Raw genomic sequence first — 25,653 nt, forward strand, 5'->3', positions numbered from 1 at the left:
TGTGTCTCCGATTCTTCCCGCCCCAGGGGTCTGTCTGTTTGGAGTGTGTTCCACAGGCCCAGTGTGTACATGGATCCTTGCTCCTTCTCCAGACTTAACCTGGTTCTATTCCTTGTTCCTGCTCCAGCACACTGGCCTCTTCTCTCCTCAGATGCCTCAGCCGCCTTCTTCCCTGGTACATGTGCACAGGCTGCTTCCACCTCTTCCTCTAGCTAACTCCTACTCATCTTTATCTTAGACATGGCCTTCCCTCTAGACTTGCCATCCCAGCACTCTGTGGTTTAGTAATTGTCTGTGTGGCTATCTGTTGGCGTCTGTCTTGCCCACTAGACTGAATTCCTGGAGGGGTAGGAACTGGGCCTTTCTTGTTTGGTGTTCTGTCTCCAGGACTTAGCATAATATCTGTCACATAGAAGGTGTTGAGTCAATCTTTGTGATCAAGTTGTACCTCAATTTCTTCATCTGTAAAATGGTACTAATACCTACTTCACTGGGTTGTTGTGAGGCTTAAATGAATTAAAACATATAAAATACTCAGGACAGTGCCTTGTACAAAGTGAATGCTTAAGAAATTGGCTGTTATTACTTTTTAAAGAATACATGAGGGACTTACCCAATGGTCCAGTGGTTAAGACTCCATGCCTCCACTGCAGGGGGTGTGGGCTTGATCTTTAATCAGGAAACTAAGATCTGACATGCTGTGTGGTGCAACCAAAAAGTTAAAAAAAAAAAAAAAAAAGGAAAAAAGAGTATATGGGAAAAAAAAGGAAAAGGAAATATTTATTGAGTATCCACTCTGCTCACAGAGTTCTTGACTGCCGACTGATGGGAAGCAGGTTTGCAGTCTGCAAACACTTGCTGATGCCCTTCTTTTTCTAAATTATTATGAGACATCATTTTGTTAGATGAGCCTGGAATTTTGAAGTGCATAAACATCTTGTTTACTAAATTATTAGTGTCATAATTTACCTCTCCCACCCCGTCATGCTGCTGCTGCTGCTGCTAAGTCGCTTCAGTCGTGTCCGACTCTGTGCGACCCCATAGACGGCAGCCCACCAGGCTTCCCCGTCCCTGGGATTCTCCAGGCAAGAACACTGGAGTGGGTTGCCATTGCCTTCTCCAATGTATGAAAGTAAAAAGTGAAAGTGAAGTCACTCGGTCGTGTCCAACTCTAGCGACCCCGTGGACTGCAGCCTACCAGGCTCTTCCGTTCATGGGATTTTCCAGGCAAAAGTACTGGAGTGGGGTGCCATTGCCTTCTCCGCCCACCCCCTCATATAAAATTACAAAACACTTGTCCATATTTAGCCTTTTGGCAAGGTCTGCACTGTTCTCTGAAACTGCTCAGAAGTTTTGTTTACAAGGTTTTGTAATTCCTTAGAGTTTAGATCATCTGGCCTAGAAGCTTGAACTCATTCAAAATACATGAAGTGTTCTTGTGTACTTTGCTACTTTAGGATTTATTCTCCCTTATTTTTTCCATAATCTTAAGCTTGTATATTATTAGTCCATAAAAATAATCAATATTATGCTCTAATAGAACCATCAATGCATGCACAAACCAAAAGCTTTTCTTTACAGTGCTCACATGTCTTACCTGTGGGTCAGGAACCCCAGATCCTATGCCATCTCTGACCTTACATCCTGAAGAGTTCACTCAACCGTTTAATGAGCCTGGTACACTTTCCTACAGAACAAGGAATTTAAGGGCACTCGGTCTCTATGGGTAGGCAAATCATACAGTTGAAGATGTATCTATTATCTGTCCACTTTGATAGATTGTATTTTTCACAAGCAGCCGAAATAAACCATCTACCTATCCATTCATCCAACAAATATTACAGACTTCCTCACTTTAGTGTCTTGTGTTAGATTCTAGGACTATAAGGAATAAGATATAACCTTTATCCTCTAGGAGTGTTGAGTGTAGTGAGGAGGACATTGCTGCTGAATAACACAAGGGCTAAAAAGCATTCAGTCCACTGTGCTGAGGGAGCTGCCGGGAGGGGCCAGCAGGGAGGGGGACTGAGTCATAGGCAGGTCACACAGTGGAGGTGACCTTGGAGCCGAGTCTCCTAGGGCAGGACCTCTTCAGTGACTTGCTCAATTTGGCTCCCCAGCCCAAGCCAAGCTCTTTCAGGTCTCGGAGGCCCCTCTCTTCCACTGTGATCTGCCAAGCTGGCCGCTCTGCTTCTCTACTTGTGTTTTTCACAAGCAACTGAAACCAACCATCCACCTCTTCACCTATCCAGCCTTCTCTACAAGGCTGTGGCAGTCACCACCTGTGGCCACAGGCTGGGCTCCCACATTCACTGCTGTCATTCTCCAGTTCTGTAGGCAAGTCCCTTTACTTTATATCATTTTTGCTTACATTTTTGTACTTCAGTTTGTCTTCCTCCTGATCCAGAACCCACATTTCCATCATAATAAGTATGGATACTTTTGCCCTCAGCATGGATGAGCACAATGCCCATATTTAAAGAGAAGAGTTTTAAATTCCAAACAGCTCGTTCAGTAGGATCAGGTAGGTTCTATCACATCTTTTTCAGTGTCCCTCAAAAGAGCAGTTTCTCAGTTATGCTGTTGATCCAGTCTATACCAGTAGGACAGATTGGCCTGAGATTCACACATTACCCTGTAGGTGGGACTTACAGGTTAACTTTTAAAGAAAGTTGATTGTCAGCCTTCAACATGAAACAGTCAGTTCAGTTGCTCAGTCATGTCCGACTCTTTGCGACCCCATGGACTGTAGCACGCCAGGCTTTCCTGTCCATCACCAACTCCCAGAGCTTGCTCAAACTCATATCCATCGAGTCAATGATGGCATGAAACAGTGTTAACACAAATAACTGTGGTCTCTTTTCTGTTGTGCTCCACTGTGTAAAAGTACAGGTATCTCAAGCTCCCAGAAGCCAGGCGTGTTATATATTTGTGAAGCACTGACATGTGAGGCGGCAGAGAACGGGCAGCAGAGAGGTGGGCATAATGGCACACTGGAGTGTTCATCCCTGCCCGCTGGCCTGCCCACCATCCGCAGCCCCACGTCATCATGTGACAAGATGGAGACGCAGTAGGGGCTACTCATGTCTGGGGTCTGAGTCAGTTCTGGGGCTGCCACTTTTTGGGTCTTGGTCTAAAATGTCATTGTTTGTGTTGCAGATCTCCTACAAATACCTTATCATTGCTCTTGGAATCCAGCTGGACTATGAGAAGGTACTTAAAATTTTTTTTTTAATTTATTTTTGGCTCTGCTGGGTCTTTGTTGCTTTTGCACCAGCTTTCTCTAGTTATGATGAGCAGAGGCTACTCTCCAGTTGCAGCGCATGGGCTTCTCATCGCAGTGGCTTCTCTTATTGCGGAGCATGGGTTCTAGGGTGCACAGGTTTCAGTAGTTGTGGATCACAGACTCTAGAGCACAGGCTTGATAGTTGTGGTGCACAGGGATAGTTGCTCTGTGGTATGTGGAATCTTTCCGGACCAAGGATCAAACCCATGTCTCCTGCATTGGCAGGTGGATTCCCATCTACTGTGCCACCAGGAAGTCTGAGAATGTACTGTTTTAAGCTACTTCTATTACTATGTCATGGGCTTCCCAGGTGGCTCAGTGGTAAAGAATCCACTGCCAGTGTGGAAGATGCATGAGATATGGGTTTGATTCCTGGGTTGGGAAGATCACCTGGAGTAGGAAATGGCAACCTGCTCCAGTGTTCTTGCCTGGAAAATGATATGGACAGAGGAGACTGGTGGGCTACAGTCCATGGGGGTCACAAAGAGTCAGACACAACTGAGCATGCGTACATAAGTATGTTATATTGGCCTACTTATGCTATGATCAAAACTGCATTTAGTTGTTTTATACTTATTTGAACAAGAAAGAGTATTAAGAAATCCTCTTTCAGTTTTATTTCTCAGCAGCCTTTTTATGGTTTTAAGAAAGTCTTCTCTAAGATTCTGTCAGTGATCATGATATGTTCTAGCTTTAGGCTTTGATCAGAGTTCAACATATCCAGGGCCTGATGGTAATTCTTAGAAAACAGCAGCCTTTCCCACACTTACAAGAAAACTACCTTTCTCTGTAGGACTGAGTTGGTTGTATTTCCTTTGAAAGTAAGATTTAGATTGTGAATTCTTAAGCAGACTTTAAGGGTAGAATACTGGCAGTTAGCTTATCAGGCGCCGAAGGGATGTCTAAGTTTTGTTGTATAGAGGCTGAGTTTTTGGTAAAAAGTGACTGACACAATATAAATGCTGCCCCAGCAGTTCCTTAGACCTCACTTTTCAGTGAGCTAGGGAGCCAGATGCCCTCTGACAGTTTGTGAGATTCAAATTTATTTTCCTAAAGCATAATAGAGTGAGTTAGTAATTATGATTTCCAGAAGCTTCTTGGGGAATATGAATAAGTAGTTGAAGCACATAAAGCATTGTGATAACCAGGTCAGAAATTTCAGGAAAGTGGTTTAGATGAGGGCCTCATCTGAGTTGCATCCGCAGGGTGTTTGATGTGTGTTTCTGGATTAAAAACCAGAATAGGGACATGCCCAGTGTAGGCAATAGAAGGAATGACATGGGACCTGGTCTGTGAAGGTTTAAACAAGCCATGGATTAGTGTGGAGGTTGTGATGAGTTTGGTGCCATGGGTCATGAGCCTCATATAAACAGTAAACCATGGAGGACTCTATGGAGAAAGGTGCCAGTGATAGTTTCTGGGAAGTCCATGCCTCTTCAAAAGGTCCACCAGCGTCGACTTAACAAAGGTAGCCTATCTCTGTGGTCATGGCACCCTGATGGCTCGCTGTGTGAGAACTGTCTGAATACACCAGTGCTGAGAGTGCTTGCACCCTCTTGCAGTAAACCAAGAAACAATAATATTTAAAAGGAGCTGTTATTATGGAGTCTCTACCATGTGCCAGGGACTATGCTAAGAACCTAATATTGATTCCTCGTGACTGCTTGCGAGGTAGAAATTTTTTATCTTCTCTTTGATAGATAAAGAAACTGAGGCTAAGAGGATATGAGTAATGTTTCCAGGGCTACTGTGTTACTTAGCAGTCTTGGAGATACTAGAAAACTACCCAGGTTAGTGTAAACAAAGGAGAGATGGCTTTGATGAGGATGCCAAGGTGTGTGGATCTCGGGGGCAGGATGCTGTTGGGCCTCCAGAAGGACTGATCTCTGATCTGGGTTTTGTTGAATGTGAGCAGCTTCTCTCTGACCAGCTGCCTCTGCCTCTTCCCCCACTAGCTCCCGGTGAATCTCTGCAGTGCCATGTCCTGCTCTCTGGTCTTCTCAGTGTGGTAGGATGGTCCACAGCTCCCCACAGAGTGGGGGTCAGATCTCATCTCTTTCTTAGACTTTCCTGCTCCTTCTGCTTCTGGGTTCCCAGGGAAGCACCTTGGATTCAGTGGTGTCATAAACTGCCCTTTAGGAACAACTCTCCTTGAAAGGAACTTGGTTACTACTTTATGGCACCGTTTCCCTTGATAACGGCTTCTTCAGACTAGAGAAATATGATAAAGACAGATTGGCTATATATCTCCTGGATCCTGAGTTTTGCTTTGGGAGCTGGAAAGCAGGGAGGTCCTGTGGGAAGGGCCGCAGGCAGTGGGCGGGGCCTCAGTATCTAGTTGTATAAGAGTCTAGGTAGGTCTCTCAACCTTGTTTCCTCATCTTTGTCTGTGGGTCAGTAATATTCCATCCCCTCCCTCAGAGGGGCTGTAGTGAGTGGAGTGAATATTAACATAGACGTGAGACGGCAGAAACATTAAAATGCAGGGTGATTTTATAATAGTAAGTGGTTACTGTTGTTGAGACTGCTAATATTACAGCTACTTAAACTGTAGCAGAAGATATGGTTAACAATCAGAGGAATACTTGGCTGTTAACATGTAATGGAGGAGACCACAGGACTCTTTCCCTGAGACTTGAGGAATAGGTGTTGGGTGATTCCATGAGTCACGAGTGGGTGCCCTTCAGCCTGGAGAGGTTTTGAAAGACTGCTCATCTTGAGACTGTTTTTGATGGTTCTCTGATCATCCTTGAGTCTCTTAACTCACTCATTCCCATCTCCATTGTGTTATATGAACCTTCTCACATTTAAGAGAAGGACCCAGTTAATCTTCCTGACAGGAATACGCTGACGTGTACAGAGCATGTACCATACATGTGCCATTTTTCTAGTCGTCTTATACCGTGGTCTCTTTATTCTTGCCAGCAATCCTACAGAGCAGTTACTTTTATCCCCATATCACAGATGATGAACATAAGCGTTTCAGTGAGCATCAGAATTACCTGGAGGGCCTGTTAAAACAGATTTCTGGGCTTGTCTCTGAGTTTCTGATCCAGTGAGTTTGAGCTAGGGTCTGGTAATCTGTATTTATAACAAGTTCCCATGTGGTGCTATTTTGGGGACCACACTTGAGACCCACTACCTGATTTACTGGGCCATTTACTGGGGATCACAGTGCTTGTAAATGGAAGAGCTAGGACTCAAACTGGAGTCTGTAGGTTCTCAAGTCCATGCTTTTAATTTCCTGCCTTTGCTGCTTTTATTAAGCGCTTGGCCTGGTCCAACCTTATACAGGGTAATTTAATTTTGTTATTGCTGATAGTGTGGCTCTTGGTTCTGCCTGTTGTTCTTCTCCCTCCTAATAAGAAAACTTGTTCTCCAAAAAGGAAGTAAGGCTGGCTTCTTGTCCTCACTCTGATGATGGGAAGAGAGGTTCAAATTCTGGTCTCCAGGCCACAGAGGCCCAGGGTTTCCCTTCAGCCTTGCCCATTCTCCACTTTGGCAGATGACTGCAGGCCCCACAGCTCTGGGATTAGCAGACCCCTCACTCACCTGCTAGCACCACTGTGTGTGAGTCCAGGAGGCTCAAAATTGTGCTGAAATACATGAGAGGTGGTAGAAATGACAGCCAAGAAGGATTCTAAACACAGATTCCATTTTCACTTTTGTTAAATAATAATTTCTTTGTGTGCTTTGTTGCAGATCAAAGGCCTCCCTGAAGGTTTTGCCCATCCCAAAATAGGGTCCAATTACTCAGTGAGGACAGTGGAGAAGACATGGAAAGCTCTGCAGGACTTCAAGGAGGGCAATGCCATCTTTACCTTCCCTAACACTCCAGTGAAGTGCGCCGGGGCCCCGCAGAAGATCATGTACTTATCAGAAGCCTATTTCAGGAAGGTATGCTTCCTTTCCAGGGATGGGCAAGGAGGGAAGAAGTGATATTATTTTTATCCATGTCAAAATACCATTTTTGTTTCTAAATTTAGTAGTTCAGTCGCTAAGTCGTGTCCGACTCTGCAACCCCATGGACTGCAGCACACCAGGCTTCCCTGTCCTCCACTATCTCCTGGAGTTTGCTCAAATTCATATCCATGGAGTAAATGATGCTCTCTGACCATCTCTTCCTCTGCTGCTCACTTCTCCAAAGTATTGGAGCTTCAGCGTCAGCCTCAGTCCTTCCAGTAAATTTTCAGGGTTGATTTCTTTTAAGATTGACTGGTTTGATCTCCTTGCTGTCCAAGGGACTCTTGAGAGTCTTTTTCAGCACCACAATTGGAAAGCATCAATTTTTATTTTTTATTTCACATGTATAAAATTATGTAACTGAAAGTTTGCAAAATAGAAGAAAGATGTCATTCATAATCCAATTGCTTTGGTATAGCTACTGTTATCAATTTGATATGTACTTCCATTGTTTTCCCTATTTTTTAACATGGTTATAATCATACTACCAGTTCAGTCACTCAGTCGTGTCCAACTCTTTGCTACCTCATGGACTGCAGCATGCTGGTCCTCCCTATCCATCACCAACTCCCAGAGCTTGCTCAAACTCATATCCATTGAGCCGGTGATGCCATCCAACCATCTCATCCTCTGTCGTCCCCTTCTCCTCCTCCCTTCAATCTTTCCCAGCATCAGGTTCTTTTCAAATGAGTCAGTTTTTCACATCATGGGGCCAAAGCTTCAGCTTTAGCATCAGTACTTCCAATGAATATTCAGGACTGATTTCTTTTAGGATTGACTGGTTTGATCTCCTTGCAGTCCAAGGGACTCTCAAGAGTCTTTCCCAACACCACAGTTCAAAAGCATCAGTTCTTCGGCACTCAGCCTTCTTTATGGTCCACCTCTCATATCTGCACATGACCACTGGAAAACCATAGCTTTGACTAGAGGGACCTTTGTTGGCAAAGTAATGTCTCTGCTTTTTAATATGCTGTCTCAGTTGGTCATAGCTTTTCTTCCAAGGAATAAGCATCCTTTAATTTCATGACTGCAATCACCATCTGCAGTGATTTTGGAGCCCAGAAAAATAAAGTCAGCCACTGTTTCCATTGTTTCCCCATCTATTTGCAATGAAGTGATGAGACTGGGTGCCATGATCTTTGTTTTTTGAATGTTGAGTTTTAAGCCAGCTTTTTTACTCTCCTCTTTGACTTTCATCAAGAGGCTTTTTAGTTCCTCTTCACTTTCTGCCACAAGGGTGGTGTCATCTGTGTATCTGAGGTTATTGATATTTCTCCCAGCAATCTTGATTCCATCTTGTGCTTCATCCAGGCTGGCATTTCTCTTGATGTACTCTGCATATAAGTTAAATAAGCAGGGTGATAATATACAGCCCTGATGTACTCCTTTCCCAATTTGGAACCAGTCTGTTGTTCCATGTCCGGTTCTAACTGTTGCTTTTTGACCTGGATACAGATTTCTTAGGAGGCAGGTAAAGGTGGTCAGGTATTCCCATCTCTTGAAGAAAGGCTTTGGCATAGTCAATAAAGCAGAAGTAGGTGTTTTTCTGGAACTCTCTTGTGTTTTCTATGATCCAGCGAATGTGGAGCACTTAGAATAGTACCTGGTCAACTCTAGGACCTCATTAAATGTTTACTGAGTGAATTAACAAATGAACACATGAATAAACAATTCAGGTATATGTTCCCTTGGACCTGACTTTCATCTCTGGACCTCACTGAACAGGGTCCACCTCAGCCCCTGAATCAAGTTGGACTGAGGTGCTGTGTCATTGATGGAAGATTAAAGGAGGAGGAGGCTGTGATCCACACCTCATCCCACCAGTGCATAGTGATGGAGAAAGCTGATGAGGTCTCTGGAGGGTTTTAAGGCTTGTCTAGGTTAAAAAAAAAGGGTGGTTGGAGTAAATGCTTTGATGTTGATTGTTTCTATGTTTTTCTTTTTTTCAGACTGGAAAGCGACCCAAGGCCAATATCATTTTCAACACTTCTCTTGGAGCCATTTTTGGGGTCAAGAAGTATGCAGATGCCCTACAGAAGATTATCCAGGAGAGGGCCCTCACCGTTAACTACAAGCAAAATCTCATTGAAGTCCGAGCTGATAAGCAAGAGGCTGTTTTTGAGAATCTGGACAAACCTGGAGAGACCCAAGTGATTTCAGTGAGTGTGGAGGCGAAGCTGTCAGCTGAGCAGTGCCATGGACGCAGGCAACACTGAGGGCCCCACTTTTTTGTCCATCATTGTCCTGTGCTTGGGAGGCTGGTTACAATGAGCATCTTAAGGTTGTGATGGGAAAAGGTGGAGCCAAATGGGGAAGAGGAAGAGATAAGAGGTTGTGTCCATGGGAGATGAGGAGGGTTCATCTACTGTTGTTGTTAGTCTCTCAGTCGTGTCTGACTCTTTGTGACACATGCACTGTGGTTCACCAGGCTTCTCTGTCCATGGGATTTTCCAGGCAAGAATACTGGAGTGGGTTGTCATTTCCTTCTGCAGTGGATCATCCCGACCCAGGGATCAAACCCACATCTCCTACTTGGCAGGCAGATTCTTTACCACTGGGCCACCAGAGAAGCCTTCATATACTGGTACCAAGTGAATTTTTATCCTGTTTTGTGTCTGTATTTTTGGCACAGAGTCATTTGAGGCGGCCAGAAACATTTCACAACTTTAGTTGCCTAGAGTTCAGGAAGGGCTTCTTAAGTGCAGGATATAGTGATTGTCTCCATTTATGGTTTGTGACAGCCAGGCCTGCTTGTGGGTAGTTCAGGAATGATGGATATCTTTTACCTGTGAAAGAGGATGTCTTTAAACATCTCATACCTGTGCATCAAAGGAAATGCTTACAAATCCTTGAAAGATCTGGCAGAGCCACATCCTACTTGGAGAGATCTAGTCTTTGTATGTGGGCTTGGCTTCTGTGCATCTGTTTCTTCTGTGAAGTGGGAATAGTACATTAAGAACAAGATGTAAAGGCATCCAGAGAAGATGCAGAGAAGCATCATTTGTTTATATCATTTTGGCAAGAGCTGTTAGCAGTGAGGAAACAGTACACAGTCACATTTCATTCATCCAGCCTTTTTAGAGGAATGAAGGATTCCATAAATGGAAATTTTGAAGTGAGCCAAAGATTAATTTTCTAAACATCAGAACTTCACAGTTTAAGCTTCTTATTGGAAGCTCTCTCTAAAATGTATTGCCTACATCTTTCCATTCTTAAATGGTATGTCAGTTCAGTTCAGTTCAGTTCATTTGCTCAGTCGTGTCTGACTCTTTGTGACCCCATGAATCGCAGCACACCAGGCCTCCCTGTCCATCACCAACACCCGGAGTTCACTCAGACTCATGTCCATGGAGTCGGTGATGCCATCCAACCATCTCATCCTCTGTTGTCCCCTTCTCCTCCTGCCCCCAATCCCTCCCAGCATCAGGGTCTTTTCCAATGAGTCATCTCTTTGCATGAGGTGGCCAAAGTATTGGAGTTTCAGCTTTAGCATCATTCCTTCCAATGAACACCCAGGACTGATCTCCTTCAGAATGGACTGGTTGGATCTCCTTGCAGTCCAAGGGACTCTCAAGAGTCTTCTCCAACACCACAGTTCAAAAGCATCAACTCTTCGGCATTCAGCTTTCTTCACAGTCCAACTCTCACATTCATACATGACCACTGGAAAAACCATAGCCTTGACTAGACGGACCTTTGTTGGCAAAGTAATGTCTCTGCTTTTGAATATGCTATTTAGGTTGGTCATAACTTTCCTTCCAAGGAGTAAGCATCTTTTAATTTCATGGCTGCAATCACTATCTGCAGTGATTTTGGAGCCCCCCCAAAAATAAAGTCTGACACTGTTTCCACTGTTTCCCCATCTATTTCCCATGAAGTGATGGGACCAGATGCCATGATCTTAGTTTTTTGAATGTTGAGCTTTAAGCCAACGTTTTCACTCTCCTCTTTCACTTTCATCAAAAGGCTCTTTAGTTCCTCTTCACTTTCTGCTAGAAGGGTGGTGTCATCTGCATATCTGAGGTTATTGATATTTCTCCCAGCAGTCTTGATTCCAGCTTGTGCTTCTTCCAGCCCAACATTTCTCATGATGTACTCTGCATATAAGTTAAATAAGCACAGTGACAATATACAGCCTTGACGTACTCCTTTTCCTATTTGGAACCAGTCTGTTGTTCCATTCCAGTTCTAACTGTTGCTTCCTGACCTGCATACATATTTCTCAAGATGCAGGTCAGGTGATCTGATATTCCCATCTCTTTCAGAATTTTCCACAGTTTATTGTGATCCACACAGTCAAAGGCTTTGGAATAGTCAATAAAGCATAAATAGATGTTTTTCTGGAACTCTCTTGCTTTTTCGATGATCCAGCGGATGTTGGCAATTTGATCTCTGGTTCCTCTGCCTTTTCTAAAACCAGCTTGAACATCTGGAAGTTCATGGTTTACATATTGCTGAAGCCTGGCTTGGAGAATTTTGAACATTACTTTACTAGCGTGTGAGATGAGTGCAATTGTGCGGTAGTTTGAGCATTCTTTGGCATTGCCTTTCCTTGGGATTGGAATGAAAACTGACATTTTCCAGTCCTGTGGCCACTGCTGAGTTTTCCAAATTTGCTGGCATATTGAGTGCAGCACTTCCACAGCATCATCTTTCAGGATTTGGAATAGCTCAACTGGAATGCTATCACCTCCAGTAGCTTTGTTCGTAGTGATGCTTTCTAAGGCCCACTTGACTTCACATTCCAGGATGTCTGGCTCTAGGTGAGTGATCACACCATCGTGATTATCTGGGTCGTGAAGTTTTTTTGTACAGTTCTTCTGTGTATTCTTGCCACCTCTTCTTAATATCTTCTGCTTCTGTTAGGTCCATACCGTTTCTGTCCTTTATCGAGCTCACCTTTGCATGAAATGTTCCCTTGGTATCTCTAATTTTCTTGAAGAGATCTGTAGTCTTTCCCATTCTGTTGTTTTCCTCTATTTCTTTGCATTGATTGCTGAGGAAGGCTTTTTTATCTCTCCTTGCTATTCTTTGGAACTCTGCATTCAGATGCTTATATCTTTCCTTTTCTGCTTTGCTTTTCGCTTCTCTTCTTTTCACAGCTATTTGTAAAGCCTCCCCAGACAGCCATTTTGCTTTTTTGCATTTCTTTTCCATGGGGATGGTCTTGATCCCTGTCTCCTGTACAATGAATGTCACGAACCTCCGTCCATAGTTCATCAGGCACTCTGTCTATCAGATCTAGTCCCTTAAATCTATTTCTCACTTCCACTGTATAATCATAAGGGATTTGATTTAGGTCACACCTGAATGGTCTAGTGGTTTTCCCTACTTTCTTCAATTTAAGTCTGAATTTGGCAATAAGGAGTTCATGATCTGACCTACAGTCAGCTCCCGGTCTTGTTTTCTCCATCTTTGGCTGCAAAGAATATAATCACTCTGATTTCGGTGTTGACCATATGGTGATGTCTATGTGTAGAGTCTTCTCTTGTGTTGTTGGTGTGTAGTGACTATCATTTAAAATGCTGCTAATGACTCAAGGTCATAATTTTTAAAAACTTTCATTTGGAAATAATCTTAAACTTAGAGAAGTTGCAAAAATAAAAATAGTAGAAAGAAAACTGTGTATAGCCTTTACCTAGATTCACTTGTTGCAGAGTTTTACCCCATTGCTTTATCATTGCCTTCACTGCTTCTCTCTCTCTATATAAATATAATGTAATGTAATATATTTTCCCTAAAGCATTTAAAGGTGAGTTATGTACATCACAGGCTTCCCAGGTGGAGCTAGTGGGAAAGAAGTGAAGTTGCTCAGTCCTGTCCGCCTCCCTGCAACCCCATAGACTGTAGTCTGCCAGGCTCCTCCATCTATGGGATTCTCCAGGCAAGAATAGTGGAGTGGGTTGCCATTTCCTTCTCCAGGGGATCTTCCCAACCCAGGGATTGAACCTGGGTCTCCCACACTGTAGGCAGACTCTTTACCATCTGAGCCACCAGGCTGGTAAAGTGGTAAAGAACCTGCCTGCTAATGCAGGAGACACTAGAGATGGGTGTTTGATTCCAGGGTTGGGAAGATCCCCTGGAGGAGGGCATAGCAACCCTCTCCAGTGTTCTTGCCTGGAAAATCCCATGGACAGAGAAGCCTGGTGGGCTACAGTTCATAGGTTCGCAAAGAGTTGGACACAACTGAAGCAACTTAGCACACACTCATGTACCTTATGTGTCATGGCCCTTTACCCCTAAATATTTCACCATAATTTTCCTAAGAGTTAGGAGTATTCTCTTATATAACCACATTACAGTTATCAATTCAGTAAATTTAGCAAGGATACAATATTTTAATCTATGATTTGTATTCAAGTTTTGTTGATTGATGAATAGTATTATAGTACTTCCTGTCCTCCAGAAGTTGGTCTACAGGCAGGTATTGCATTTAATTGTCATGTGTTTTTAGCGTCCTTTAATCTGGAACATTTCTACAGCCTTTCTCTGTCTTCCATGACCCTGCATTTTGAAATAATACAGCTCCCTCCCTGACTTTTATTTTTTAATAGGGTGTCCTCATTTTGGGTTTGTCTGTGTTTCCTGGTGATGAGTTTCAGGCTCGGCATTTTGGGCTGAAATGCTGCATAAGTGATGTCTTTCTAGGATAACACATTAGAAAGCACACAGTGCTCATCTGCCCCTTGATGATATTCATTTTGATCACAAGTCCAGATATGGTCCAGTATCTTCACTGTAGAGAATTATTATTCTTTTTTTTTTTTGCTACTAATAAGGACAGGGGCACTCTAAGACCATGCAAACACCCTACTCCCTACTCATTAAAGTTTCCCAATAGATTTAGCATCCATTGATGATTTTTGCCTAATCCAGTCTTTACTATGGTGGTTGCAAAATGATATTCCAGTCTAGCATTCCTTCCACCTGTACTGGTAGATTCTTGGCATCCTATCAGCAAAAGCTCTCCCTTCCCAACTAATTATTAGTATGAACTTAGGTGGAAAATTCTGAAAGAGATGGGAATACCAGACCACCTGACCTGCCTCTTGAGAAACCTGTATGCAGGTCAGGAAGCAACAGTTAGAACTGGACATGGAACAACAGACTGGTTCCAAATAGGAAAAGAAGTACGTCAAGGCTGTATATTGTCACCCTGCTTATTTAACTTATATGCATAGTACATCATGAGAAATGCTGGGCTGGAAGAAGCACAAGCTGGAATCAAGAGTGCTGGGCGAAATATCAATAACCTCAGATATGCAGATGACACCACCCTTATAGCAGAAAGTGAAGAAGAACTAAAGAGCCTCTTGAGAAAGTGAAAGAGAGGGCAAAAGTTGGCTTAAAGCTCAACATTCAGAAAACGAAGATCATGGCATCTAGCCCCATCACTTCATGGCAAATAGATAGGGAAACAGTGGCTGACTTTATTTTTCTGGGTTCCAAAATCACTGCAGATGGTGGTTGCAGCCATTAAATTAAAAGATGCTTACTCTTTGGAAGGAAAGTTATGACCAACCTAGATAGCATATTAAAAAGCAGAGACATTACTTTGCCAACAAACATCCGTCTAGTCAAAGCTATTGTTTTTCTAGGAGTCATGTATAGATACGAGAGGTGGACTATGAAGAAAGCTGCCAAAGAATTGATGCTTTTGAACTGTGGTGTTGGAAAAGACTCTTGAGAGTCCCTTGGACTGCAAGGAGATGCAACCAGTCCATCCTAAAGGAGATCAGTCCTGGGTGTTCATTGGAAGGACTGATGTTGAAGCTGAAACTCCAATACTTTGGCCACCTGATGGGAAGAGCTGAGTCATTTGAAAAACCCTGATGCTGGGAAAGATTGAGGGCAGGAGGAGAAGGGGACAACAGAGGATGAGATGGTTGGATGGTGTCACCAACTCGATGGACATGGGTTTGGGTAGACTCTGGGAGTTGGTGATGGACAGGGAGGCCTGGCATGCTGCAGTTCATGGGATCACAAAGAATTGGACACAACTGAGCGACTGAACTGAACTGATGAACTTATGAATGCCTGTATTTTCCCCCACTGGTTTGTCAACTAAAAAATATAGTCACTTAAAAAAAAATTTATATAGTCACAACCTAAAAGTAGAGAGTCATTTTATTTGGTGGGAATGTTTAGGACTCTGAGTCAGGCAGACAGCAGTAGCTCTGAGAAAACTGCTCCGTGGAGGCAGGAGGGGAAGTCAGGCTATATACAGGTTTTCAACAAAGGGAGCAAGCAGTCTGAACATCAAAAATCAGGTAGCAAGCTAAGGAATTCAGCATTCTGTGTATGGGAAGATGCAAGCTTCTGGGCTCACTGATTCATTCCTTTCATGAGCACCTCAGCTATCTGGGGCCCATCCTGTTTCCTTGCTCACCTTGCTTCTTCATTCCCCCAGCTCCTCAGCAGTCACCCGGAGAGGCGGGGGGGGTTGAGGGGGTGGCTGCATCCACTGGATTGCAGTTTTGGGAGCCCTCATTCGTATTTGGAGGCCAGAAATTGCTGATGGCTGTGACATTTCTTGTTTATTGATATGTCAGCAGATACTTTCATTTCAGTTTATGATTCATTCTGTCCTTAAGTATTTTGGTGCTCAAGTTGTCCCAGATTGGGTCAGCAGGAACCCTTTCAGAATGGCCCTTAATGTCCTTGTGACATGTCCCCATTACATTTTTGAGCACTTCCTTGCTTTCTGGTGTCCCAGGATGTCCCAGGCTTGTCTCCTTGCCCCAGCTCACGGTCATCATTTTGAGTAGCTCTTATATAGTTATGCATCTAGGGCCTACTGGGTTGTTTAGGGCTAATTATCCTCTTATGAAAGGATGTCCATCTACTCTGTTATTTGATTTTGTGTGCATCCTCTTTGTAGTTTTCTTGTTTTCTTCCTTCCTAGCTGTCAGGCAGTTGTGACTGGGAGATCCTTCCAGCTCCAGCATTTTAAAACTGCTACTTCTAATCTTTTTATTGGCTGGAAAATGAGATAGCCAAACTCATTAAATTCTATGTAAAGTAAAAGCAGATGGGTGGTGTGTGAGGGCCCACAGCATATTTTTATGTGCCAAGTGTATGAGCTTGAGTGCATGAACTTAATTTTGTTATTAGGTCCTTTTCTCTCTGGTTCTCTGCTGTGCCGTGGTTAGTTGAGGCTTGCAGATAGGGACTTGGATAAATAAATGGTTATTGTTCTTCCAAGCCAGGCTTCAGCAATATGTGAACCGTGAACTTCCTGATGTTCAAGCTGGTTTTAGAAAAGGCAGAGGAACCAGAGATCAAATTGCCAACATCCGCTGGATCATGGAAAAAGCAAGAGAGTTCCAGGAAAACATCTATTTCTGCTTTATTGACTATGCCAAAGCTTTTGACTGTGTAGATCACAGTAAACTGTGAAAAATTCTGAAAGAGATGGGAATACCAGACCACCTGACCTGCCTCTTGAGAAATGTGTATGCAGGTCAGGAAGCAAGAGTTAGAACTGGACGTGGAACAACAGACTGGTTCCAAATAGGAAAAGGAGTATGTCAAGGCAGTATATTGTCACCCTCCTTATTTAACTTATATGCAGAGTACATCATGAGAAATGCTGGGCTGGAAGAAGCACAAGCTGGAATCAAGACTGCCGGGAGAAATAATCAATAACCTGAGATATGCAGATGACACCACCCTTATGGCAGAAAATGAAGAGGAACTAAAAAGCCTCTTGATGAAAGTGAAAGTGGAGAGTGAAAAAGTTGGCTTAAAGCTCAACATTCAGAAAACAAAGATCATGGCATCTGGTCCCATCACTTCATGGGAAATCAATGGGGAAACAGGGGTAACAGTGTCAGACTTTATTTTTTGGGGCTCCAAAACTACTGCAGATGGTGACTGCAGCCATGAAATTAAAAGATGCTTACTCCTTGGAAGGAAAGGAGTAACCTAGATATGACTAACCTAGATAGCATATTCAAAAGCAGAGACATTACTTTGCCAACAAAGGTCCGTCTAGTCAAGGCTATGGTTTTCCCTGTGGTCATGTATGGATGTGAGAGTTGGACTGTGAAGAAGGTTGAACACCAAAGAATTGATGCTTTTGAACTGTGGTGTTGGAGAAGACTCTTGAGAGTCCCTTGGACTGCAAGGAGATCCAACCAGTCCATTCTGAAGGAGATCAGTCCTGGGTGTTCATTGGAAGGACTGATGCTAAAGCTGAAACTCCAATACTTTGGCCACCTCATGCAAAGAGTTGACTCATTGGAAAAGACTCTGATGCTGGGAGGGATTGGGGGCAGGAGGAGAAGGGGATGACAGAGGATGACAGCCATCCAGAGGTGGCTGGATGGCATCACTGACTTGATGGACATGAGTCTGAGTGAACTCCGGGAGTTGGTGATGGACAGGGAGGCCTGGCATGCTGCAATTCATGGGGTCGAAAAGAGTCGGACACGACTGAGCGACTGGACTGAACTGATTGTTCTTCTGAAGGGTTTATAAAGAAAGAAGATTATTTGTGTCCCTTTTGAAGTATAGGCTTTTAGATTAGATTTTCTCTTCAGACCTAATTCTACTGTTTAAAATATGAATTTCAAAAAATCTACCGAAAGGCTTTAGAGCAGTGACTCTCAGCTCTGGCTGCACATTTCAATCACCCAGAGGACTTTCAAAACATGCTGATGCCTGAGTCTAACTCCCAGAGATTTTGATTAATTGGTCTGGGGTCTGGATTGAGGATTGGGAGTTTCCAAAGTTCCCCTAATGATTCTCATGTGTAATCAGGACTGAGCACCACTCCTGTAAAGAATTAAATGTACCCAAAGTCTCTAGTCTCTGATCCTTCGTAGAGAGCTTGTGAACTGGCCCAAGTCTCCAGTTTTTAGAGATCTGAACTTGTTTTATATCATGGCATCCTAGAACTAGAAGAGATTTTGGAGATTATCCAGTACAGTGCATCTCCTTATAGGAAAGGTGAAGTGACTAAGTAATAGCATTTCATTTTTCATTATAAATGAACCTATTCCTTTAAGCCAGAGTTTCTAATACTCTCATCTACAGGTTTCATGTTTCAGAATCATTGGGGTGGAGGTTGTTAAAGTACACATTCCTGTTCTTCTCCCAGACCTAATGGATTGGGATCTTGGGGTGGTAGGGCCTGGGAACCTGAATTTTCTACAGATCTTCTTTATAAACATAAAATTTTGAACACCACTATTCTGAATAGGTTATTTATGTTAATGAAGGAAAACCATGTTATTCACTAGATTCAGTTTTTGGAAATAATTGATAAAAAACAAGCTATAACTGAATGGCAATATTAATTTCCAACAAATCTATAAAATGACCCTAGTAGTTCTTTTGCTCAAGTAAAATGTCATCCCTTTATGATGATTATGTGGAAATATTTAACCTCCCTTCTAGAAAAGATGTATGAAATTCATGTGTATTTGTGAAATTCAAGCACATATTAACTCTAATAGATAGAGATGATGCTAGTAAGATTTGGCCCTCAGTTCTGCTTAACTTCAGAAATACAGACATGGCCTTAATAATTTGGTGGATGATGGTTGTTGACTATTCCATCTGCTGTCCTGCAGACATGTGCTCAGTTTGCATGTAAATTAACAGGCAGCCTCAGGGACCCAGGCCACTAGAGAGCCAACTAGAGTACTTTGCAAAGCACTGCACATTCGCTCCACTTCTTCCACCTTAAGGCTGACTAAGCTCATAACTGAGAGTGGGAATAAATATAAGTCACAGCCCTAACTCCCTCTGCTATCATGACTCCCAGGCCCTGGTGAAGATGCAGAACTTGTTATGAAAATCAGGGGCTGTTGACTATCGCAAGGTTAGGATTGTCCTAAGATGCTAAAGTTTTCACTGTAATGAAATGTTTTATGAACACTTAATCAAGTTGAAATTGCTAGATGGAGTTGGTTAAAAGAAATAGAATAAACTACAAAATATTATGTAAACAAACAAACAAGCATATCACATAAACAAAAGAGTTACATGAGCCATCAGAACTGATTAGATTGGGTCAGTGCCTAATTGCCAAGGGTAGCCTTCCTTGATAAAGGTTTTTTGGGGAAAAAATCCATCCTGCCTCCTACGCAGTTCAGTAAACCCAATACTGAATCAGACCCCTCCTTCTTCATTGTGCTAGCCAATATTCTTGCTGCCTTTATTTCACCTTAAATTGGTGTTTGATGGTTTCCTTTTCGTGTTTTGAGAGTTGACTCATATTTGAGAATGGTGCTCACTTATCAGCTCCTAACATGGGTTTTTACAAGTTTTACTCACTCTGAGAACCTCTTTGCAGAGTAAACCTGGTGTAACCAGACTTTACAAGTCATCAGTCGAGGGTCAGGAAGACAGCAACTGAGATACATCACCTGCTTCATTTCAGTAACAGGTAGAAGCATCAATGAGTTCTTTCAAAATGTTAGTGAAGTTCACTCCAGTTTTTCAGATTCCCCCATGCCAGCTGCCAAAGGGATCCCATGAACTCTGTACCAGGAGACCATGTTAGTTATTTTATCACTGCCTTGCACGGGAGCATGGATGATCTTGGCAAGCATGTGGACCAGTATGAGCACTAACTGTACAGTGCTCCGTGCAGCCATAGTCCATGTGTGTGTCAGGGAGTCGGGGCCAGAGCCTGTGGGGCTATGGAAATAATGGAACAAACACATTTGGATGCTCTCCTTTTTTGCAGTATGAAATGCTTCACGTTACACCACCCATGAGCCCACCAGATGTCCTTAAGACGAGTCCTGTGGCTGATGCTGCCGGCTGGGTGGACGTGGACAAAGACACTCTGCAGCACAAGCGGTACCCAAATGTGTTTGGGATCGGGGACTGTACCAACCTGCCGACATCAAAGACCGCTGCCGCCGTAGGTAAGGCCTTGAGCTATGTTCCCTTCTCACTCAAAGCAGGGGTGCCTTCTGCTAAGGCACCGCCATAACAAAAACAAAACTTGGACACCAGCAGCATTTCATTATATACTAATTATATTAATGAAGAAACTTTTGTGCCTAAAAACGCCTTTGGCCTCCCCAAAACAGAAGTGTTGTCAATGAACCTAGTGTTGTGTAAAGAAGACAGTATCTGTTGAATGCTTTGCACCAGAGTAGCATGACCTCATCTGCCTTTTCTGGGTCAGAGGGGTGGTTTTCAGGGGAGGGGGACATTGGAGAGAGTGGTGCCACTTTTCCAGCTCTCTAGAATTCTGTTAACTTCTCATACTACCGTGCTCACATCCGTGGTCTTCTTTGGAACATCGCTGATGCTGGGCAGGTTGGCTGTTTTTCTTCTGCCTGAAACACTGTAAAACTAGGGAAGCATTTGTTTCCCCAGAAAACACATGCAAGTCAATGAAAGCTTGCAGAGCAGAAAATTGCTGTGTTAAGACAGATACAGTGAAGAGTGCCCTGATTGGTACACGATTAAGGCCTCAGCCTGGGCAACTAAATTCTTCACGTCGATGTTCCGCGCTAGCAGTGATGGAGAGAATTGCCTTTTGGATTCTGTTTTCTGTAGACAGGAACTGTCTTTTTTAGATGCTATAAAACACGAACCTCCCTGCCGGTGGGTATGGGAGCGTTTCGTGTGAATTACATACCCACAGAACATGTGTTACTTTTGTTGACTATATCAACCTAAGAAAGGCATTCTAGGAAATCCACTGAATGTCCTTCTTATTATTTATAGTCATTTCCCCCAAACTTTTCATTTCAAAAATCTCAAACCTATGAAAACTTTGAAAGTACAATGAATACCCATATACCCTTCAGGTATTAACCAATTATTCATATTTTGTGACCAATGTAATAATTATCCAATAAATGAATATTTTGTTTGATCACTCTATGTACCTTTTTAAAAGTCATCTGAAAGTAAATTTTGACATCATGATACTTCACCCTCAAACACTTCAACTTCTGTCTCCTAAGAAAAAGGACTTTCTCCTTTATACCCGCAAGATCATTTTTATGTCTAAGAAATTGAACATTACATTATGAAATCATCAATACAACCCATTGTGAATTTCTCCAGTTTTTCTAAATATGTCCTTTTTAGCTTTGCCTATCCACTCTTCCTCCCACCATCCCCAATTCCCCTTAAATCTGTGAGCCAAAGGCCACACTCCACACTGATTGCCATGTCTCTTTGGTTTTCTTTAATCTAGAACAAGCCTCTGACATTTATTTTTTCACTTACATGACATTGACATTTTTGAAGAGTGCTGGTTGGTTATATGGAAAATACCACAGTTTAGAATTGTCTGGTAGTTTCCTGTGATCAGATTCGGGTTGTGTGTTTGTGCCTCCCACTGTGTCACCTCAGGAGCCTGTCCTGTTAGTTTGTCTGGTCCTTGGTGAAGCTACAGTCCATCACTGGGTTGAGTTGTGTTCTAGTTACAATCTAGACGGATGGGATTTGGAGCCTTCTTAACTTCTTCACGTTAAAATTATTCGCAAATTAGTTTTCCTGGAAAATCTAGACACTTCTGATTTTCTGACTTTTCCATTTCTTATATAGCTGCCCAGTCAGGAATACTTGACAGAACAATTTCTCTGATTATGAAGAATCAAATACCAGTGAAGAAGGTTTGTATGCCTTATAAGAATCACTGTCTCAACTTAGCATCTTCCATTCTGCATGAAAACTTTTCCCACAATTTTGCTGCTTTCTTAATTAGTTTCTCTATTACGGGCACTTCAATTTTTGCCTTTAGTATATCCTTGCTATATAATTTCTATATTTTCATTGTACAAAAAGTAGAATATACAAAAAAGGAAAACATTACCACTGCTCAGAGTAAATGATAAGTTCTAAGATGTCTAGGTGGTGGTTGTTTGGTCGCTCAGTTGTGTCTGACTTTTTGTGACCCCATGGACTGTAGCCAGCCAGGCTCCTCCATCCATGGAATTTCCCAGGCAAGAATACTGGAGTGGGTTGCCCTTTCTGTCTCCAGGGGATCTTCCCAACCCAGGTATTGAACCTGCATCTCCTGCATTGTCAGGCAGATTCTTTACCATCTGAGTCATCTGGGAAGCCAAGGTGTCTAGATAGCACATGAAAAAAAGCCGCTTTCCAACTCTGTCTCAATCACAGTATGATGGCTACACGTCGTGTCCACTGGTGACTGGCTACAACCGTGTGATTCTCGCGGAGTTTAACTACAATGCTGAGCCCCTGGAAACCTTCCCTTTTGACCAGAGCAAAGAGAGACTTTCCATGTACCTCATGAAGGCTGACATGATGCCGTTCCTGTATTGGAATTTGATGCTGAGGTAAGTATGTCACCTGGGGGAGAGGCATACCTGTTAGCGGATTGCAACAGCCTGTACAGGGGGGTTGTTTCAAGGAGGCCTTCCAGCTTCAGGAGATATGACCCTGAGCAGGATGGGCAAAGGGGATGTACCTTGCTAAGTCATGTCTCAAGGATTGGTAATGGCAGTCTGAGAAGGGTTCTGAAGCCTCAGCCAGACGTGGTGGGCAAGAGGCTGCCCTGGGTGAGAGAAGGAGCCATAGCACAGCTACCACCCACCCAAGGACACAGCCTCTTCTTTTTATAATCGGCAGTGACCAGTTCTCCTGTCTTTCATGTTCTGGCACTCTCTTGCTGCTGGATACACCATCATCATCATCATAATCATAGTGAATCACTTTGACCTGTCAAGTACTTTATCATCTGCCACCTTAATTTTGTTTTTATTATAAGAAAAAGAAAACATACTAATTAAGAGCTAAGCTTTGGAGACCTGTGTTTGAGTCACATCTGCCACCTACCAGCTATGCGTCCTAGGGCAAGTTGCTTAAACTCTCTGTGTTTAAGTGTCTTACCTGCAAAATGAAAGGAACACTGTCTTCCTCACAGGATGGGATGAATAAGACAATACATAAAGAGACAGGTCCATCGTAGGCATTCAATAAGTAAACAGTGACAAACTTAATAATTCCTCTTCCTTGTTGCAAAAAAAAAAAAAAAAATCTCATTTGACTTTCCCAAACCCTTTGAGAAAAGTAAGTCAAAATGTAGACACCAGTGTTTTTCGGCTAGGGATGATTCTGCTCCCCAGGGGACATGTGACAATATCTGGAGATATATTTTGTTGTCACAGCTGGAGGGGATGCTACGGGCATCTAGTGAGCAGACGCCAAGGATGCTGCTGAATAGGACTGTCCCCTACCATTCAGAAGTATATGGTCCAAAATGCCAGTAGGTTTGGAAACCTGGACCTGTACCTGATTTATGAGCTGCTCAAGGTAGAGAGGACTGCAGTTTGCGCGTAGTAGAGGCTTGTTACAGGTTTGCTGAATTGAGTCAGTATGTCCAGGCTCACATAGCAAGTCAGTGTTAAGGTCAGTTACGCCCTCCTAGACATGGGTTCTTTCTACCTTGCTGTCAGTCTTGCTTTATAGCCTGAGAAACAGTGTCTGTGAGCAGCCTGGCTTCCCTTTAAATATCCTGCTGCCTGAAGTCACCCCCTTTTTCTGATGCAAAGAACTGTTCTGTGTCATTTCTTACAGGGGCTACTGGGGAGGACCAGCGTTTCTGCGGAAATTGTTCCATCTGGGTAAGAGCTAAGGATGGCCCAGCCCTTGCTCTCCCTGGGTGGCTTCTGGACCAGAATCACAGCCATGGATTGACCAAGAGCAGCACGAAGAACTCAAAACCCAACACCATAAAGAATTTACTGCTGGATGACAGTGACCAAATGCCTCCCTTCTCAGTCCCTCCAGACAGCTCCCATGCAGGCTGCTCAGGACAAGCTTAATTATTTGGAAACATTCAAATGAAAAAATAGACTTCTATTTTTTAAATAAAAACTCCCACTGATTGAGATTCTATGAGAAAATTTGATCTTGATTGGTGGTATGAAAAGTTCTAGCTGTAGGGAGGAAAAGATTGTGGTGGTGGGATAGTTTACTTGTTACCTACTTTGACTATTCAACTGAGAACTGGCATAATTTCACCAGAGCCTGTCTGGATTTATAAAAACAAGAGTTATTTCCAGGGAGAGTATTATTTGAAACAGTGCCTGTGAAGGCTGTGAAGACATGTGGCCTAGAGCTGGTGGTGTGGGGGCACAGGGGACTGGCTGCTGCCCCTCTGCTCCTCCACTGTGTTCGTGCCGAGGCCACGTTCTCCCAACCCGTGACGGACACAGGGAGTGCTCGTGCTGGCCTGTTCCTACGGGACGCTCAAGTCCTCCGCTGGCAACTTTGGCTCCAGAATTGCCCATCAGCCTGGCCAAAGCATCAGGCCCGACTTAGAAGTGCATCAGGCCCGAGGTGGTTCTTCCCCATCCCTCCTTCCTTCCTCCCCCTCTTCCTCTCCCTTCCTCTCGCAGGTGTCCCTCTCACATCATGGTCTGAAAGCCCTCCCTTGCCTTCTCCTGTGCCTTCTCCTTTAGCCTTGACAGACATTTCCTCCACTAAATCTCTTGCAAATCCAATTCTGTCATGGCCCCTGCTTTGCAGAGAATGTACACTTAGTGAGGATGGGGTTGATGCAGTACCAGTTTTAGCCAAGAAGATTTTTAATGAGATCACGTTAGAAACACTTCAGGACGTAGTTTCAGTTGACTTGAAGTTCAGCAGCAGCTTCAAAATCATTTTTTCTCCAATTAGTTTATTTGGAAGCTTACAGTTTCAGGTTTAAGTTCAACCCGGTATTTGAAAGCCTTGCATGTTTCATATTTATTTATAAATTCCATGAAAGGGCAATGCATAACTGTTTATGCAATAGAGTTCAAACCTAAACTGTTACCCAGTTTGAGGAACAGTGTTATTTGGGGTTGCTAAGTCTCTCATTTCCTGAAGTTCCTGGATGGCTTTAGAAGCTCTGCTCAGGCATTTGTTCATTAATTTAGCAAGGATTTACTGAGCTCCTCCTACGAGCTGCCAAACACTGCATTGGCCCTGGAGATGCAGTTGTGATCCAGACAGATAAGGGCCCTCCTACAGCCTCGTTGTTCCCGTGATAGTCTCCTCTCCTTTCCCTGGGATGCTGGGAAGCTTGCTGAAAAAGGCCTTGGTTTGACTAGGAAAGTAGATTTTCTTCAGTAGCACATGTTTCTGAGGAGGAAAGGGAGTCCTCGCAACAGACTTCTCATCTGGCGATGGAAGTGGGAGATGTTTTCTGGATGGCCACATTCTGGCTTGTCTGGGGTTTCCCTGTTTAGCATCTATTATTCTGGCATAGCTTTAATAGCACCGCTCCCCGCCCCAGTTTTCACTTTCCAAATGTCCCGTTTGGACAATAGATTTTATCGACCACTGTAGTGATCGCACTCCACCCTCCCACCCTCACCCGGGTTCTAGAATAAGAGCAGTGCCACAGTAGGTGGTGCTGTTTCTGTGTGCTGCTGGAGAACAGGCAGAGGTGGGGGTTTTCTGTCCTGCTC

At 43.4% G+C, this 25,653-nt stretch overlaps 1 protein-coding gene across 7 annotated transcripts in view; it reads left to right on the forward strand.

The window, feature by feature from the left end:
• Positions 1-24,102, forward strand: part of SQOR (sulfide quinone oxidoreductase) — a 61,494-nt gene extending 37,392 nt beyond the window's left edge. For all 7 annotated transcript variants that reach the window (XM_086320717.1, XM_086320715.1, XM_086320716.1 and 4 more), the window contains 7 exons: positions 3,160-3,213; positions 6,989-7,183; positions 9,199-9,408; positions 19,950-20,133; positions 21,779-21,846; positions 22,355-22,533; positions 23,774-24,102. In XM_086320717.1, coding sequence (XP_086176843.1) covers positions 3,160-3,213; positions 6,989-7,183; positions 9,199-9,408; positions 19,950-20,133; positions 21,779-21,846; positions 22,355-22,533; positions 23,774-23,831 — 948 coding nt within the window. In that variant the 3' untranslated portion in view covers positions 23,832-24,102. The remainder of the gene's footprint in view (positions 1-3,159; positions 3,214-6,988; positions 7,184-9,198; positions 9,409-19,949; positions 20,134-21,778; positions 21,847-22,354; positions 22,534-23,773) is intronic.
• Positions 24,103-25,653: the final 1,551 nt, after the last annotated feature.

The sequence above is a fragment of the Bos grunniens genome, chromosome 10 (genome assembly GCF_055505025.1).
Source record: "Bos grunniens cultivar Pamir isolate PY7600 chromosome 10, Bosgru_T2T1.0, whole genome shotgun sequence".
Classification (NCBI taxonomy): Eukaryota; Metazoa; Chordata; class Mammalia; order Artiodactyla; family Bovidae; genus Bos; species Bos grunniens.